The sequence below is a fragment of the Branchiostoma floridae genome, chromosome 8 (assembly GCF_000003815.2).
Source record: "Branchiostoma floridae strain S238N-H82 chromosome 8, Bfl_VNyyK, whole genome shotgun sequence".
Lineage (NCBI taxonomy): Eukaryota > Metazoa > Chordata > Leptocardii > Amphioxiformes > Branchiostomatidae > Branchiostoma > Branchiostoma floridae.
Window position 1 is genome coordinate 14,254,001 of NC_049986.1, and position 19,233 is coordinate 14,273,233.

General features: G+C 44.3%; 2 protein-coding genes across 2 annotated transcripts in view; one reads left to right on the forward strand and one right to left on the reverse strand.

Annotated features, from left to right (window-relative positions):
- LOC118421312 (tenascin-X-like) overlaps positions 1 to 19,233 on the forward strand; it is a 106,419-nt gene that overhangs the window by 69,984 nt on the left and 17,202 nt on the right. The window contains exons 5-22 of the mRNA XM_035828548.1: positions 5,187 to 5,492; positions 6,367 to 6,672; positions 7,505 to 7,819; positions 8,518 to 8,811; positions 9,578 to 9,862; positions 10,486 to 10,782; positions 11,167 to 11,454; positions 11,822 to 12,109; positions 12,601 to 12,888; positions 13,397 to 13,684; positions 13,985 to 14,272; positions 14,503 to 14,790; positions 15,104 to 15,391; positions 16,073 to 16,360; positions 16,605 to 16,892; positions 17,215 to 17,502; positions 18,017 to 18,313; positions 18,877 to 19,164. Coding sequence (XP_035684441.1) covers positions 5,187 to 5,492; positions 6,367 to 6,672; positions 7,505 to 7,819; positions 8,518 to 8,811; positions 9,578 to 9,862; positions 10,486 to 10,782; positions 11,167 to 11,454; positions 11,822 to 12,109; positions 12,601 to 12,888; positions 13,397 to 13,684; positions 13,985 to 14,272; positions 14,503 to 14,790; positions 15,104 to 15,391; positions 16,073 to 16,360; positions 16,605 to 16,892; positions 17,215 to 17,502; positions 18,017 to 18,313; positions 18,877 to 19,164 — 5,268 coding nt within the window. The remainder of the gene's footprint in view (positions 1 to 5,186; positions 5,493 to 6,366; positions 6,673 to 7,504; positions 7,820 to 8,517; positions 8,812 to 9,577; positions 9,863 to 10,485; positions 10,783 to 11,166; positions 11,455 to 11,821; positions 12,110 to 12,600; positions 12,889 to 13,396; positions 13,685 to 13,984; positions 14,273 to 14,502; positions 14,791 to 15,103; positions 15,392 to 16,072; positions 16,361 to 16,604; positions 16,893 to 17,214; positions 17,503 to 18,016; positions 18,314 to 18,876; positions 19,165 to 19,233) is intronic.
- LOC118421319 (zinc finger CCCH-type with G patch domain-containing protein-like) overlaps positions 1 to 19,233 on the reverse strand; it is a 104,355-nt gene that overhangs the window by 52,010 nt on the left and 33,112 nt on the right. The gene's annotated exons all lie outside the window — the stretch shown is intronic.

Sequence of the window (19,233 nt, forward strand, 5' to 3'; positions counted from 1 at the left end):
CAAATGTGCATACTAGTACTTTGCTTCTTGGTATAGGAGAATCCTATTCATATTTGACATTTCTCAAATGTTTACACACATGTAATGTTGCATTTGCCATATCCGTTTTTTTTATAGTACAGCTGTTGAGTAGAATCCATGTAGTAGGAATCTGTTATGATCATAATACTGTAATAATAAAACCATCTACTTTAAAGGACAAGACATTACCAACCCTGGTGCTCCACTTGGACTTCGTGGACAGCCTGTAGATCCTTACAACATTCATGTGGAGTGGCAACCTCCAACTCACCCAACTGACACAATAACTGGCTACAAGTTACAATATTATAAGCCAGGAGATAGTTACCCTCAAACTGTGGATATGGGGAACCCACCCGACCGATCATACGTCCTGCGAGGAGTGTCCCCAGACACACAGTACAACATGTGGGTGACACCATACGGTCCTAGAGGTGATGGACCTGACAGTCAACATCTTACAGTACAAACTCAGCCTGTAGAAGGGACAGGCCCAGGAACAGGCACTGATGGGAGACCAGATGGTAAGGACCATCTTCATAGGCACTGGACACTGCTGGACTCTTCATAGGCATCTTCATTAATTGGCACTGGACATTTTGTCATTGACATCATTGGACTTTGGGATCACATTATGTTACTGACATCACTGGACAATTGGGTCATATTTGGCACTGACATCACTGGACAATTGGGGCACATTTTGGCACTGACATCATTGCACAATGAGATCACTTTTACAGCAACAACACCACTAAACACTGGGGTCACAAGCATACAGATGTACTCATCACATTCATTCATGGACAGCCAGACATCATTGCTGAATGGACTATGCTTATGCACAGACTGGAAGAGCTTGTCACGTACCTGCAGCCTTGCTTTTTCTGAGACAGCTTGAAACTCTCTTTTTGCCAGTGCACTTAGATATCCAGCAGGCTAGTTTGGGTTTCGGCTACTGCTTTGAAAGTTTCTTTGTCCTTTGTATGCTATATGGAAGTCACAACAATTTGTTTTCTTTGGTCCTCACAATAGATTGACAAATGTGCATACTACTATTACTAGTACTTGGCGTCTTGGTATAGGAGAATTCTTTTCATATTTGACATTTCTCAAATGTTAACATACCACATATACATTATGTTATGTTCCATTTGCCATGTCAGTTTTTTTATAGTACGGCACTTACATCTGCTGTTCAGTAGAATCCATGCAGTAGGAATCTTTTATGATCATAATATTGATAAAACCATCTACTCTTAAGGACAAGACATTACCAACCCTGGTGCTCCACTGGGAGTGAGTGGACAACCTGTAGATCCTTACAACATTCGCCTGCAGTGGCAACCTCCAACTCACCCAACCGACACAATAAATGGCTACAAGTTACAATATTATAAGCCAGGGGACAGTTACCCTCAAACGGTGGATATGGGGAACCCCTCTGACCGCTCATATGTCCTGCGAGGAGTGTCTCCAGACACACAGTATAACATGTGGGTGACACCGTACGGTCCTAGAGGTGACGGACCTGAGAGTCAACATCTTACAGTACAAACTCAGCCTGAAGAAGGTCCAGGGACTGGCCCAGGAACAGGCACTGATGGGAGACCAGGTGGTAAGGAGTACCTTCATAGGCACTGGCTGGACAATAGGATCACATTCTGGTACTGACATCACTGGACAATTGGATCACATTTGTCACTGACATCATTGGACATTGGGGTCGCATTATGGTACTGACATCACTGGTCACTGTACAGTGAGATCACAACCATATAGAGGTAGTCTGCAAGATATATATATCATGGATATCATCTTCATTCACATCATTTGGGAACAGACTGTACTTACACTGTCTCACAAACGGGAAACTCTAGCACCAATTTTCCATTTGTCCTGCACACCCTAGACACTCCCCCCTTGTTTGCACTATGTTGCAGCAGCTTTAGTGAGAATTTCTTTTCCATACACTTGTTTTGACAACACATCAGATTGTATTACTTGATACACCAACAGCAGTGCATACATGTACATATGGGATTTATTGTTATCTGACATTTGTATTATGGATATTATGCATATCTCCTCAGTCTAGATCTGCAGTTGAATAGAATCCAACTGACAGGAATTTTTCCCTAATGATGGTTAAACTTATCTACTTCAAAGGAGAAGTTGTCAACCCTGGTGCTCCACTGGGAGTGAGTGGACAACCTGTTGATCCTTACAACATTCGTCTTCAGTGGCAACCTCCAACTAACCCAACTGACACAATAATTGGCTACAAGGTACAATATCAGAAGCCAGGAGACAGTTACCCTCAAACTGTGAATATGGGGAACCCACCTGATCATTCATACGTCCTGCGAGGGGTGACTCCTGACACACAGTACAACATGTGGGTGACACCATATGGCCCTAGAGGTGACGGACCTGAGAGTCAACATCTTACAGTACAAACTCAGCCTGTAGGAGGTCCAGGGACAGGTCCAGGAACCGGCACTGATGGGAGACCAGGTGGTAAGAAGCATCTTGATAGGCACTGGACACTGCTGGACTCTGGCATCTTCATGGGCACTGGACATTTTGTCATTGACATCATGATCATTGGACTTTGGGTTCACATTATGTCACTGACATCACTGGACAATCGGGTCACATTTTGTCATTGACATCACTGGACAATCGGGTCACATTCTGTCACTGACACCATTGAACAATGAGATCACCTTTCACAAGCATACAGATGTGGTCATCATGTACATTAATGGACAGCCAGACATCATTGTGGAACGGACTATGCTTATGCACAGACTGGAGAAGCTAGTCACATACCTGTACTGCCGCCTTGCTTTTTCTGAGACAGCCTGAACCTCTCTTTTTGCAAGTGCACTTCAATCTCTGTCACGTTATTCTGGGTATTGGCTACTGCTTTGAAGTCTTCTTTGTCCTTTGTATGCTATATAGTAGTCACAACAGTTTGTTTTCTTTGGTCCTCACAGTAGATTGACAAATGTGCATACTAGTATTTTGCTTCTTGGTATAGGAGAATCCTATTTATTTTTATGATATTTCACAAATGCTTACACATCACTGTATGTACAGTTTGCCATGTTAGTTTATACCAGTACAGCACTTTTCATCAATCTGCTGTTGAGTAGAATCCATTTGGTAGGTATTTGTTATGATCATGATAATAATAAAACCATTACTTTAAAGGACAAGACACTACAAACCCTGGTGCTCCACTGGGAGTTCGTGGACAACCTGTAGATCCTTACAACATTCATGTGGAGTGGCAACCTCCAACTCACCCAACCGACACAATAACTGGCTACAAGTTACAATATTATAAGCCAGGAGACAGTACCCCTCAAACTGTAGACATGGGGAACCCACCTGACAGTTCATACGTATTGCGAGGAGTGTCTCCAGATACACAGTACAACATGTGGGTGACACCGTACGGTCCTAGAGGTGATGGACCTGAGAGTCAACATCTTACAGTACAAACTCAACCTGTAGAAGGGACAGGCCCAGCAACAGGCACTGATGGGAGACCAGATGGTAAGGAGCATCTTCATAGGCACTGGCTGGACCATTGGATCACATTCTGGCACTGACATCACTGGACAATTGGGTCACATTTGTCAATGACATCATTGGACATTGGGATTGCATTATGTCACTGACATCACAGGTCACTGGAAAGTGAGATCACAAAACCATTTATAGGTAGTCTGCAAGACAGTCATCATAGATCATCTTCATTCACACCTTTTGGACAGCCAGAACTTGGGGACAGACTGTACTTACATGTACACTCATGAATAAGAGACACTAGCACCAATATTCCCTTTGCCCTGCACACCCCAGACACTCTACCCCCCTCGTTTGCACTATGTTGCAGCAGCATTAGTGAGAATTGCTTTTCCATACACTTGTTATGACAGCACATCAGATTGTTTTTCTCGATTCTCAAGATAGAGCAATAGCAGTGCGTTATGGGATTTGTATATGGTAATCTGACATTTTTATTACGGACGTTACGCATATTTTCTCAGTCTAGATCTGCGGTTGACTAGAATCCACCTAAATTTTCCCTAATGATGGTTTAACTATATCTACTTCAAAGGAGAATTTGTCAACCCTGGTGCTCCAATTGGAGTAGGTGGCCATCCCGTGGATCCTAACACCATTCGCTTGCAGTGGCGACCTCCAACTAACCCAACTGACGATATTCACGGATACAAGTTACACTATCTCAAGCCAGGGGACAGTACACTGCACACTGTTGACATGGGCAACCCACCCGACTTTACATACACCCTACGAGGAGTATCCCCTGACTCAGAATACACCATGCTGGTTACACCGTATGGGCCTGGAGGTCGAGATGGACCCGAGAGCAAGCCCTTCACTGTTCAAACACAAAGTATTGGAGACACAGATGTTCCAACCGGTGGTAAGGATATATTGTCCTTATACACATGTACCTACACATGTACCTGAGACACAGGAGAAGGCCGACATCATCATCACAGTCATGTTCATTCACGACATGGACAGACAAGTAGTATATAGAACTCACAGTTGAAGACAGTTTGAAAACTGTCCTCAGGTTTGACATTTGGACAAGGTTAGCTACAATACCATAATTAATACAAGCATCATACATATTTGCACCATTTCAATATGTTGAAGGTCAATATCAACCATTGGTACTCCTTTCACCAACCAGACGACACACGTGTACATTTTTATACATTTCAGTCATGCAGGAACTTCAAAATGTCCTAACATACGTTGAAGGCTTTCACAACACTGAGCTTGTATGACAGTTTTCAACTTCTTGCAATGACTTTGCAATGTTACATATATGGCTTAGGTCTTCCTGTCAACATACATGTATATCATCCACTCATCTTTGTGCCATGCTTAGAACTATTGATGAATTTCTTTTGTATGCATATACAAAATGTATGTATATTGCCAAATACTGTACACATTTGAAATTACAAGGTATCCATGTTTTAGGGGATTTAAAGAAATAGCAGTTTCAGATTTACAGTGTCAAACAGTCATGCATTACTCCGTTTTTTTCATGATCAGTGAAATTTTGTTTTGCACAATCGTGTTAATAACACTGAACTTTTAACTACCAGCGGTGGTCAACCCTGGTGCTCCACGAGGAGTAAGTGGGATGCCCCTGAACCCTTACACTGTCCGTGTGGAGTGGCGACCCCCCACCAACCCAACTGACGACATCTTTGGATACAAGTTGCATTATCAGAAACCCGAGGACAGTTACCCACAAACTGTAGACATGGGGAACCCACCTGATTCTACATATGTCCTGCGAGGAGTGTCTCCAGATACACAGTACAACATGTGGGTGACACCGTATGGTCCTAGAGGTGACGGACCTCAGAGTGAGCCTTTCACTGTTCAAACGCAAGATGACCCTAGTGGTAAGAAAAATCTTTGTAACCGTTGCACGGCCCGATGAGCATCTCGGCAGCTGTTTGCATTTGTCGTGTCTGTTGTGACAAAGTATGACGACAAAGGAAAACAGTTGACAGATGGGGCCCACAGACTGAGTTTTCACCGTCATCGCAAAGCCCCCTCACTGCCTGGAGAAGGCTACAGTATTGAGCAGAGCACTGCTTCACAGGCAGGCAGTTTGCACTGCATCAGGCACTTCAAGCCACCTGCACCTTTTTGTTTTTGTTGCCTCTGTGTTACTTTTTTTCAGTGTCATTTTGTTCAGTTGCTTGGCACTTTTTCCTAAGTTACAGTCATGAAGTACATTTTGTACATATTAGTATATACACAGCTGGTATCATGTGCACAGCAGCTTTGCAGCCTTGATGCCACGAACATGTATTTATACTGTAGAGTCCTTGCATTTCAGTCACCTAACAACTGACAGGAAAGGGGACAGATAATTGTATGTACTGTGAAGACTACAAAAGCTACTTACTCAACTCTCCATTCTTTTTTAGTTCTTTTGTTTTTGCAGCATCTATGTTCATGCCATTTGATTGGACTTGTAGTATTATGTGTCAACCAAAAGAGGCAGGCTGAGAGTGTGTATTCAATGTGTATATACAAAATGTACAAGTATCTGTATTGTGCATTTTCATTGATGCAACGTTCTTTGATTTCAGCGATCACCAAGATGTATCATATTTAAATCATCAAATGTACTGTATACCTAATGAATAGTGACGATGATACCAAATGCAATTGTGTTGCTCATGTGCATCCCTATTCACAGTGTACAGCAAGGTACTAAATACAAATTATCAATTGTTGTGCTGACAAAACCCTATGCTTTTGAAGGGTCAACAGATATGGGGGCTCCTGGTGCCCCACTGGGAGTCACTGGGCTTTCCGTGGATCCTTACACCATCCAAGTAGATTGGCAACCCCCCACCTACCCCATGGACGACATCTCTGGATACAGGTTGCTATATGCGAAGGAAGGAGACACTACACGGGAGACTGTTGACATGGGTAACCCACCCGACTTAACCTACAATCTCGCTGGAGTGTCTCCTGATACACAGTACAACATGTGGGTGATGCCGTATGGCCCTGGAGGCGACGGACCTCAGAGTCAGCGTTTCACTGTACAAACGCAGCGTGGTAAGATATGTGCCGTCATGCCACGGTGGTCATTATCCGTCTCTGTTGTGAAACATGCAGACCAGGCATCGTGGACCATGTTATGCAGACGGACAGAACATTTCATGTCACAGCACTAAGTCTTACGTGATGATGGAGGGACAACCCATTCATTCCTTGGGATACACAGATCATGCAGGCGGACAGAGCAGCACAAGATGTATACATTGCTTTGCAGCAGCTTACAGAACACCTTGCTATTTTACTGAATTGCACTTGCTGACATGCTGTGCAGTCATGCTGAACTTCATATTATGCTGACTACACAGTATCATCATGAGTATGCACTGTACATAGGTTGAAATCGTGCAATGTACCAGCATAATGTTCCAGGTTGACATTATGGAAATACAATGTATTCAAAGTTGTTCACATTTCAACAAATGACAAACATTTAATTACGTCTTTCCCGCATGTTGGGGGCAACAGGAAACTCACGGAAGAAATTATATTGTTGCTACTTACCTCTCACAGTGACAGGTTATGGAGTGCTTTTGCTTTAAATTCCATGACAATTGTGACTCATTATTTGTTCATCATAAGGGCACTGCAGCTTTTCCCACAATTCACTGTACAATCATTCGTTTTAACAAACCTGAGTTGCTTTCCTTTTGCATTTCAACAGCCAGTGTTTGAAGACCCAGATGCACCAGTCCTATGGCTGCATTATACCAAGTGCCATCGCAGAAAGTGACATGTGACATACATGTACATGTACACGTATAGGCAGTCATGTTATTGTGCATTTGCAAACTCAAGTCCAGGAAGTAATATCTCCCAATGTTTTACACAGAGGACCTGGGCAGCATTGCACCAAAGGGGGCCCCAGGAGCAGCGTCAGCTGTCACAAGGGATGCCTCCAGCCTCCTGGTGGAGTGGGAAGCTCCCACCCTGCCCGAGGGATCGCCAGACCTCCTGGGATTCAGGCTATTCTGGAGGAAGGTCGGAGAGGGCGAGTACCAGACTGTTGAAGTTGGCCCAGAAGAGCTGTCTTACGTCCTGATGGACCTCGATACCTTCACTGAGTATGAGATGTACGTCGTCGCATTTAACGCTAATGGAGATGGACCCAACAGTGACACCTTTACTGCTATGACCGCTGAAGGAGGTAAGAACTATAGGGTAATTACATTCTAGAAGTGTGTATGTGTACATCAATGGGTGTTTGGGTTAACCTCTATCTGAATAGTGAAGACTATTTGTGACCATTGCCACACTGCACCACATGAAACACTCAGATAAACACGATGACACACTTTAAAATGTTGATGTGGATCTAAACAAGAGCCCCAAACCCCACCACTTCCCTATGCCAGTGCAACCTGTAATGTCAGTCATGACTTCCTACCTCTTTCTTGTACGTGCTAGCATTGAACTCTTCATTATCAAAAACAAAAACTAAGAGTGAAATGGGTGAAGTCATGAATAAATGATCAGGTTTCACTCTGGTGGCTTTCACTGTGCAGTGCTTCAGTGTAACCTGCAGCTATCCCAAACTAAATCACCAAACAGTACTATACCAACCTAAATTACTACAAACTGATATTGTGTGAACTAAAACGTGCAAACTACCCTACCCTGACTAATCAACAAACCCTTGATTACTACATAATGTGAATCTTTATTTGTCAATGAATTTAAGTATTTACATCAAATGTGATGCTCAATAATTTACATTTATATTGTCATCCTAGTATCAGACTCCCCTAGGCCTTGTATGTTATTTCATAGCTTTTTTTTATAATTTTTGCATCATGAATCATTGCTTATGTATGGCTCCAATCTGCTCAACTTCGAAATGCACAGAGGACACTGGTGCTCCCCTCGGAGTGGCAGGAGAGCCAGTTAGCCCTTACAGCGTACGTATACAATGGCGCCCTCCCACAAACCCACCTGAACCTGTCATGGGCTACCGATTACTGTACCAGAGGTACGGCGATGACAATCAGCAGCTCGTTGACATGGGACATCCCGACGACTTCAGCTTCATGCTGCGAGGCCTGTCACCCGGCAGCCAGTACGACTTCTGGGTGACGCCGTACGGAAACAGGGGCGATGGTCCGAGGAGCGAGAGGGTGACCCTACAGACAGGCTCTGGTGGTAAGCAGTCTTCCATTGGACTGAGAGGAACACGTCCGTACCAACCTTCGTGCTCACCGGATCATCTGGCATCTTGTGCATCATCGTAGACCTTATAGACAGCCCACTTTGCACAACACACTGCGCCACAGTGTTAATGTTGTAAAGTAAAAATCATTCCAACATATCAGTTTGCTTTTTTTGTTCTAATAACGACTGAGAATCACGTCCTGTTAGTGTACATGTACACGTCGAAACCCCACACATCACAGTAGTGCCTCACGCAACTCAAACACGACAAAGCTTTGCAAGTTGTACAGTATGTGCAACTCCTTAAGGCACTGACTGGTCACCAAGGAATGTCACCCAAGAATGCCATTAAATGACGAATGTAAATGTATGTATATTTTTGACACAGAACTAGAGCCACAACGACGATATGTCTTCGAGCACATGTACAAACATCAGATTTCACAGAATACGTTAAAGTTTTAAAACATATGTCTACAACGGACTATGGAGCTTGCAAGAGACTGCCCGTGTCCCAACACATTTCACCCACCCGTCTCAGCCCTTGTACTCACAGTACTTTTTCTCTGTTTTTAAAGAATTTTCTATAAACACGGTATAATTCTCAATGACAGCTGGGAAGTTACCATCTCCAAGAATGGCAGGTAAGTTTTACTAACAGGCTGGTCAAGGAAACTACTAAATGGGAACATTGTTTCAGGCATACTGCAATAATTTTTATCAGGTGCACTAACATTTTTTGTTACCTTTTCTTAAGTACCCGGTGCCCCTGTTGGTCTTATTGGAGAAGCGGTGGACTCCCAGAGCATAACGGTGAGATGGAATGAACCAGAGAGGACCATGGGAGTTATCACTGGATACAAGATAACGTACCAGCCTGAGGGTGGAGCCCCCGCTGAAGCCTTAGTCCCCGGATCAGACAGGACTCACCTTCTGACGGGACTTACTCCCTACACCGTGTACACCATCTATGTTGTCGGTCTCACCTCACAGGGAGAGGGAGAGAGGAGCGACAGTGTCACTGTCCGGACATTTGAGGGTGGTATGTAGTTATCGGTAGCTCTCTCTCCACTCACTGATCAGTTGGTCTGTTACCAACAGGATGGTTTAGCACTCTCTTCCTGTATTTCATCCACACTGCACTTAAATCTCCTCTTTGAATCACTTTGAATCATTAGCAACACCTCATTTTTGGAAGGTTTGGGATGACCCTTACCTCATCCAATAAGTATGATGAAGTCTCAGAATATCTGCACCTTCTGTATCACTGCTTCCTTTGTCATGAAAACTTCACCTACCCAATCTAAATGGAGGTCAACTGATATGACCTCAATAATGTGGGATTTCACCCTAAATGAGGATATTTATTCACCAGATGATAGTAGACATACAACATCTATTAACTATTTTATTTATTATTTAATCCTTATTTTGCCACCACCTTGTAGTTCATTTAGTTACTATAGTAGCTTACACAGCTCCCCTTTCCATCACACTTGTCACGTGCACTGTAGAGAGGACCTTGCACCTAAGGCTTTATTTTTTGCCAAAGACGTTTTTGTCTCGTCTTTCAAGACTTATCATCCATTCTTATCAGCATGATCATGAACTGCATGTGTCGTACATTTCCATGGTGAATGATTGGCTTTTTCTCGTAAATTCAAGCGCCTGCTCGTCCCGTTGGCGTCACGGCAAACGCCCTGGATGCCCGGTCTATCCAAGTAACATGGCAGGAGCCCGAGGTGAACCGTGGCGTCATCACCGCTTACAACGTGTATTACCAGCCCGCTTCGACGACCGCTAACCAAGAGCCTAGCAAACAGACAGTTAGCCCCTATGAGCTCTTCTCCCTGCTTGGAGGATTGCAGCCAGCCACTGAGTATGTGATCAGTGTGGCTGCGATCACCTCAGCAGGAGAGGGGGAACGAAGTGACAAAGTGACAGCACAGACAAGAGCAGGTGGTAGGTACATCTACTGACAGAGGGCTTCCTTTGTTTTTATCATTTTACATTTTGTCACCATATTAACAGTCTCTTGTCTATTCTGTCACTCTAATCTGTGCCCCTTGGCCACAATAACTGACGTCAGATGAAGACACCAATGTTTGTGCCAACTGTTGGTTGAAATTTTGGTTGTAAGTATAGTCAAACCCTTTGGTACTAATTTTTTAGTCTCCATGCTAACCTGCGACTATATCATATCGGCAACAGTATACTGACATGTAAAAGTTGGACAGGGCAAGCAGCAAGGCACTGGTTGTATCTCCATTGCACGTGCACACTTGTGAAAGGGGGTTTACCTTAGGCTTGGTGTTCTTATATGGGTATATCTGCCTTTTTCAAAAGTTCCAGACGCACCAAGAGACTTCCAAGCAGAAGCAGTGGATGCCACAAGCATCCAAGTTTCGTGGGAGCCCCCAGCAAACACAAACGGAGAACTGCAGGGATACAAAATCCTGTACCGGCAAGCCGGCACAGAAGCCATTTCCATTGCTGAGGTTGCCCCAGCAGCACAGTACCACCTCCTGACTGAACTTCAGCCATTTACAGTTTACCTCCTTGCCCTGGTAGCCTTCACTGAAGGCGGGGAGGGAGAAACCAGCAGTGAGGTCACGGTACAGACAGATGAGGATGGTAGGTTGTGTTGGCAGGCTATTTCTCACAATGGCAGCTATTATATACAATCCCTGAACAAGGCTATTTCTCACAATGGCAGCTATCATATACAAATGTACAACCCCAGAACTAGGCTATTTCTCACAATGGCAGCTACCGCGGTATCTTTTACAATCTGTGAACCATATGGACAAAGCCTCCTCCCTCTCTCTCAAGGCAGCTATACCCCCTCCTTACCTCTGTATGGTCTAAATTAACATCAGACATTGGAGGCCAAGTGGAAACCCAGCTGCTTATTTATGAGCATTGCTGGCCCTTGCCTCCTGCACATGTGAATGACACCATGAAGACACTGCCCTAACTTCTATATATTTTCTCCTGCCAGTACCCAGCCCCCCACAGGATGTAACCGTGGAACCTATTGATTCAACCTCCGCCCGTGTAGTCTGGCAGCCACCTGCCGAGCCTAATGGAATTCTGCAAGGCTACAAGGTCCTGTACAAGGACTCTAACGCAGCAGAGTACACAACCCATGAGGTTGAAGCTTCAGAAATGTCCTATGTTATTTCTGACATGATACCTGGCACGGAGTATGTGGTCGCTGTGTCAGCCTTCACCGGAGCTGGTGATGGCTCTCCTAGTGAGGAACTCAGAATCCAAACAGAGGAAGGTGGTATGTACACCAATCATGAACAGACGGCCATATTTCTGAGTGTATCTGACACTTCTGTCTCTGTGTCCATTCATTCTTTGTGGCACATGCTCTCTTTTCCTTGTGATAACTAGAAATTTGGTCTGCTTATCTCTACTGTATGGGCTTTCTATTCCTAGAGAACCTAGGCATCATATCTCTGTATTCTCTTCTTTGCTCCGTACACTTGTACCAGCTACATGTATTCTCTACATCCTCTTTTCCATTGCCATTGGTGACAGTAGTTCATACTGTTACTTTTGGGGCATGAATATGTGTAATTGTCCTTGACTTGTCTCGGACCAAACTTGTGAAACAATTTAATGTGATGACGTTATTGTTATTTACAATCTCATGTTTCATGTCCATTATTGTGCCAGTTTGAATGTTTCCTACTGATAAGTGAAAGCAGCCATGACTTTGTATCTAACTGGGATACACACTCTCCTCTCCCTCCCTCCCTTCTCTTTAAGTTCCGGATGTCCCAACCTCCGTCGTGGCTGAGGGAATCGATGCTCAGTCCATCCGTGTGAGTTGGCAGCCATCAACTGAAACAAATGGTGTGCTGCTAGGGTATTACATCTACTACACACCGGAGGGGTCCGATGAGGAGCAAAGGGCACAAGTGGAGCCCACTGACACATCCTATGTGGTTGGTGGCCTCCAGCCATTCACTGTGTATATCATATCAGTGAGTGGTTTCACAGCAGCAGGCGAAGGTGACAGGAGTGATGAAACAAGAGTCCAGACTTTACAGGGCGGTGGGTAATGCACATTCTTCATGTGCCATTTATAGAATATTTGCCAATAGATCAGTGTCATATGCCATGATGGCTTGGCTGTTCTCCCACTTTGTTCCCATTCCTGCTAGATCTGGGATTGCTTGTTCCTGCACTGAGCCCTTCGATTTCCTTCCTTTTCTTGACAGAATTGATCTGTCTCCTAACATATTTTCTGAAGTTTTGTGCCCCCCCCCCCCTCCTCCTCCTCCTCCAAGAGTCCTCATCTTCCAACTATCTCTGCATTCATTCAGACTTGATGTCCTCCACTTTCCTGAAACTGGGCTGCTTCCCAATGTTGTGTTCTGGAGCCTTGTCACACCCAGCGGCTTCTGTGTCCTGTTCTTGTGTCCCTATCTTGTTGGCTTTTGCTGCAGGGAATTGCAGATTGCTTTCTGTCAAGCAATGTCTATGCATCTCCACTCACTTCGATTTCCTCATTCCATCTGCTTCCGATTGAAAATTCCATCATTCCTTTTTTTCATAAAAGTTCCGGCATCACCCACTGGTCTGGGTGCCACTCCTGTTGACCCTCGGACTGTCCGTGTGGAGTGGCAGCCTCCTCAACAACCCAATGGAGAAATCCAAGGATACAACATCTACTACAGGACAACAGAATCTGATGAGGATGCCTTGCAGCAAGCAGGAGCGCAGGACATTTTCCTGACGCTTACTGGACTAAGTCCTTTCACTGAGTACACCATAAGGGTCTCTGCACTCACTGGAGTTGGTGAAGGCCAGACAAGTGACTCAGTGACAGTTTTGACACCGGCTGGTGGTGGGTATTATTCTGATGTTGGCTTGCATTGTGTCTAGAGCTGTTGTTAGCTTTGATATTACTGTGGTACCCCTATCTTGCCCACATTTACCTACTGATATATGGTACATTTGCCAACTTCATGACAAACTGTACTTTGTCTATCAATCATTGTGCCAGGTCTTACTTTCAATGACATTCTCGAAATATGCAGATGATCATCATCTCGTGTATTTCAATGCTAAAGTATTCTCGTCTTTCATGTATCTGACCCAAGTTTTCATACCTTCATCCTGGCATGATCTATTCTTTCTTCAAAAGCTCCATCATTTCCGATGGACGTTGAGGCCAATGCTGTTGACTCCCAGTCTATCAGGATCAATTGGCAACCACCAACAGAACCCAATGGCAATGTTCTCGGCTATAACATCTTCTACACTACTGACGGAGAAAGCAGCAACAACCAACAGACGGTTGGTCCTGATGACACCACATACGTCATTGAGGGATTGCGACCCGCCACACAGTATGCCATCACTCTGAATGCTTTTACGGAGGCAGGGGAGGGTGAGCGTACAGAGGAGAGGGTTGTTACAACGCTCACTGATGGTATGTACCATATCCGATGGTTTCCTGTTCAGTAAAAGAAGAACTACCCAGTATAGCAACAACCCTGCTGCTAAATAGTATGGAGGTGTCATAGTAAATTGTGATATGCTGCATTGTGTAAATGCCCTTGAAATTGGTTGAAAGATCTTGCCTATGATGTCCAACTTCATGATCTCTCTTCTTGTCTTGTTTTCTAACTATCTGTGGATCTTCTCACTCCTGAAAACCAGTTCCTGGTGCCCCGGCTAGCATAGATGCCACGGCAGTTGACACAACATCAATCAGAGTAGAGTGGCAGGCTCCCTCTGAAATGGGCGGAACGCTCTTAGGATACAAAATCTACTACCAGCTCGTGGGTGAGGACAGTCCATCCACAGCTGATGTAGAGCCAACTGAGATCTCCTACCTGCTCACCGAGCTCCAGCCATACAGCGAGTACCTCATCTGGTTAGTTGGCTACACGGAAGCTGGAGAAGGCGACAGCACTGAGCAGGTTACTGTCCAAACACCGCAAGGGGGTAGGTCACCAGCTCAACATTTCCTGTCAAGCTTTCTCCTGGAATCACTGGGAAAATCCTAATGTTCATTGCAACCCTGATAAATATCCTAATTTGAATGTTAACATTATCAGGTAGAAGACCCCATAACCAAGGCTACTGCAGTAGGGTAACAACATATTATAACGATATCACAGTGATCCTGCTTTATAACAGATAATTGGTCTAAAAGTAAAACTAATAATACATGTAGTTGCTGCATCTTAGTGGTTCCTGCAGCCTCTGTCTGGCTAGATTTCAGATTTACATCCTAGAACCCTTACATTTTTTGTAGTTCCAACCGCACCACGCGAAGTTGTTGCAGTTGCTACTGGTCCCACATCTGCAACTGTCAATTGGCAGCCACCATTGGCAAACAATGGTCAGCTGCTTGGGTACAAGGTGTACTATCAAAACAACCTCGATGAAAAAGTGACAGTAGCAGAGCTGTCAGCTTCTGAACTATCCCACACAAATGACGACATCGAGCCAATGACTGAATATCTGATCTCAGTGCTGGCCTTTACAAGTATAGGAGAGGGACCCCATAGTCAGGAAGTTACTCTACGAACTGAGGAAGGTGGTATGTATCTTGTAAAAAGAATGCAAAACTCCATGACAAATATCCATTCCATCTTCTACAACAGTTGCTTGTAGTTTTTAGAGACATGAATGGTTTCAATAAGCTGTTTCACCGTGAATTTCATCTTCATCATGTCTTGATCTGCAAACCATTTTAATGGCAGTTAATTTTCTGATCACCTGTTTGCACTGTCATGGATAACACACTTTCATCAGCATTGATTGTGGTCTACAGCACCCAACCAGCTGGTGGTTAAGGTTTGCCACATTTCAACAAAGGTATCCAGTAGCCTACGAATGTATCAAAGTCTCTTCTGCCTCTATAAAGGTGCTCTTCATCATCTTCACCTCAGTTTGCGTGCACATGTATACAATGTCATGTCATGTATCTGCTGGCCAATCCCTTGCTTGTAATATATTACTGTCTGTGGCTTTCACAAACATGTCTGCAACCTTTCTATGTATGTCCAAGTACATGGCTTGCCTGCTGAACTACATTGGGTTTCTGTCGCTTTAGTGGCTTTGTGTTTACTCTCAAATCATTTTTGATTGATGTATGTCGCTTGCTTAGTCTATTGACAACTGCTTTATCATTGTGGTTTGTCCCTGAAGTTATAGGCTGCAGTATAGAAAATGTTCATAATGGATTGAAAGTTTTATATTGTTGTTTATCCCTACGAAGTTCCTGGTAGTCCAATAGGGGTGGAAGGAGACCCCATTGATTCAACATCAATCCTCGTGAGATGGCAGGAACCTCCAGATCGAAATGGAATTCTTCTTGGCTACTATATCTACTTCCTAACCGTAGGCTCAAATGGAGAGCAAAGGGGTCAGGTCCCAGCTAGTGAGGACTCCTATGTTATCACTGGCCTGAACCCCTTTACCAAATACTTTGTTACGATCTCTGCCGTAACTGGGGCAGGGGAAGGAGAGAGAAGTGACGGAGTGACAGTCGAGACTCTAGAAAGTGGTGGGTGAAATTTATATCATAGACCAAAATTTCATTGGTACATCACAGATTCTGAAGTTTTCTCCACTTCAAATAGGTGCCCTGCACTGACACAATGTATCAATTACCTTTCAGATTCTGCTTGAATCTGTGTCTGTAACTTCTTTTGTCGCAGCCTTTTCTTGATATGTTACTCCTCTTGCTATACATACATTTGTATTTGCCTTGTTCCTCACTGGACATTGGTCCTGTTCTGCCACCCTAGTTCCAGCAGCTCCAACAGATCTTCAGGCATCAGCAGTTGATGCTCGCACCATCCAGGTATACTGGCAGCAACCACAGCAGGCCAATGGAAATCTACTAGGATATAAGCTCTTCTATCAGGGATTTGAAGATGAGGATGTCACTGTCTTAGAGATCCCATCCACGGACACATCTTGGCTGCTTTCTGGCTTACAGCCGGCAACTGAATACCTGATTTGGGTAGTTGCCTACACGGGTGCTGGAGATGGCGAGAGACCCAACGAGGTTATTGTGCAGACTCTAGAAGGGGGTAGGTTAATGAACGTCATCTGGCAGCCCATCATTGTTTACAATCTTTCTCTCCTCTTTGGTGATGATGCTGATAACTGTGGTCTACACCTATTGCAGTGGGCTGACTGTGTCTCTTTATCTTACCTGTATCTATCCCAGTTGGCTGACTTCCTGTCAGACTTTTTGGTCAAAAGATTCTCTTGTTTTCCTTTTGATAGTCCTGAAAGATACTGTGCTTCCATATATTCTAATATTGCTTAAGATGCTCTTTAACTCATACTTATTGAGTGAGGTAATCAATGCTAACCTGATCTAACTTTTTAACTTGTTTCCCTCCCCAGTGCCCGATGCACCCCGTGACATTGTCGCATCTGCAACTAACCCAACAACAATCAGGGTGAAGTGGCACGCACCCCGACAGACCAATGGCGTTTTGCTCGGGTACAAAGTGTTCTACAAGCACACAGCTGACGACGAGATCCAAGCTGCTGTAGTCGCGCCTAACAAACTGAACCACACTAACATTGACGTGGACCCAATGACAGAGTATGTAGTGACTGTGTCTGCATTCACCAGTGCTGGAGATGGGCCAGAGAGTCGACCAGTTACAGTTCGAACACAGGAGGGTGGTATGTATATGACAAGTCAGATTATCAATATCTTCTCTGGTGATGGGTAGCTCCTTTCTTTCTCAGTCTGTGGTTGACTTCGTTTTGTTCTACTCTTTTCTGTACCAGGCTTTGTTTTTAACACATTTATCTTCATCACCTTGTGTACCAGTACTGCCTTCTGACAATATTTGATTCCTCAAGCTTCTTCCATGCTGATTCATTGGGTCCTCAATTCATTAAGTCCTTCCCTGCTGATTCATTGAGTCCTCAATGTGTTATAATACAATCATGGTATCATCAGTTGTCTTTGTTCAGATAACAGTATTTTAACAGGACGTCGTCATACTCACATTCTAATGTCAAATACTAACACTAATATGCAACATTGTAAAAATCAATGCCAGTGCTTTGTTCATTTTAAGATTTCTTGGTTTGCTGTGATCTGATTTCCAGTCTTGCTCTTCCTGGATTGCATATTGATCAAAACGTTAAGTACCCATTTCTAATGTCCCTTGCTCTTTCCCCTCTCAAGTTCCCAGTAGTCCATTTGGACTGTATGCCTATGCGTTGGATACAGACTCAATCAGTATAAGTTGGCAGCTACCATTAGATCCAAATGGTGTGATAGAGGGATACAACCTGTACTATGAAGCGGATGGAAGCGAAGATGAAGAGATGGTTCAAGTTGGTCCAGAGGATGGAGTAAACAGCCCCTATGTGCTGGCTGGTCTGCAGCCCTACACATTGTACAGCTTGGAAATAGCTGGCGTGACTGGTGGCGGAGAAGGGGACAGGAGCGATCAAGTGAAAGTGACAACCTTGGAGGGTGGTGGGTACTTGTAAAGAAGTCTTTGGCCTGGCATGACTTCTTCTTTTCGGTGTGCTTCAAGCCTGGTTGAAGGTGATAGCTGGAGAATGGTGGCACAATGCAAACGTGTATGATTGTGTATGTGCACCAGTACCAAAGCTTGTAGTGGATTAGATGCATAGACTACATGTAGGTAGACAGATGCTTTTCCATTGTAGAATTTTAGCAGTCAACACATCTCTGCAAGAAGTTTGAGCAAAGCTATTTCTAATTTCTATGTATCACCTGTACAATTAAATTTTTTCCTGGTTTATGACTTATCTGTCTTGCACTGTGTGTGGCTGTCATGCACTATTCCCAACACAATGGGCTGTGCTTTGACTGTTCTTCTGCACACATTTTGTTGCGCTTTGTACTGCTTCTGCTGTATAGTACTCATTGTGCTTCAGGCAACATTTGCATGGCAGTCTAGCCATCTTGTAGTTTTGCTGTTCCGTGCTTTGTGGTGCTGTGCTTTGCTGTGCTGTGCTGTGCTATGCGTAAAGTGCAAATTGTAGCAGAATTTCCTTTTTCCCCCAATCAAGTTCCGAGTAAACCTCTCCGGGTTGCTGCCTCTGCTGTCGACCCGAGAACCATTCGTGTAGACTGGAGGCCACCACGAAAGGCAAATGGAGAAATTATGGGCTACAATGTCTTCTATGGTCCGAGTGATGCAGATGAAGTGTCATCTAAAACTGTGGACCCCAATGATAATATGGTCCGACTGGATGGTCTGGAGCCATTTACAGAATATACCATTATCTTGTCGGCTTTCACATTGGTGGGCGGTGGAGACAGGAGTGAGCCTGTGATTGTGAGGACACCAGCTGCTGGTGCGTACTTCCTGACTGCTGGTAGACAAATGTGACTTTGTGTCTGTAATTGTTGCACCTGTCCTCAAC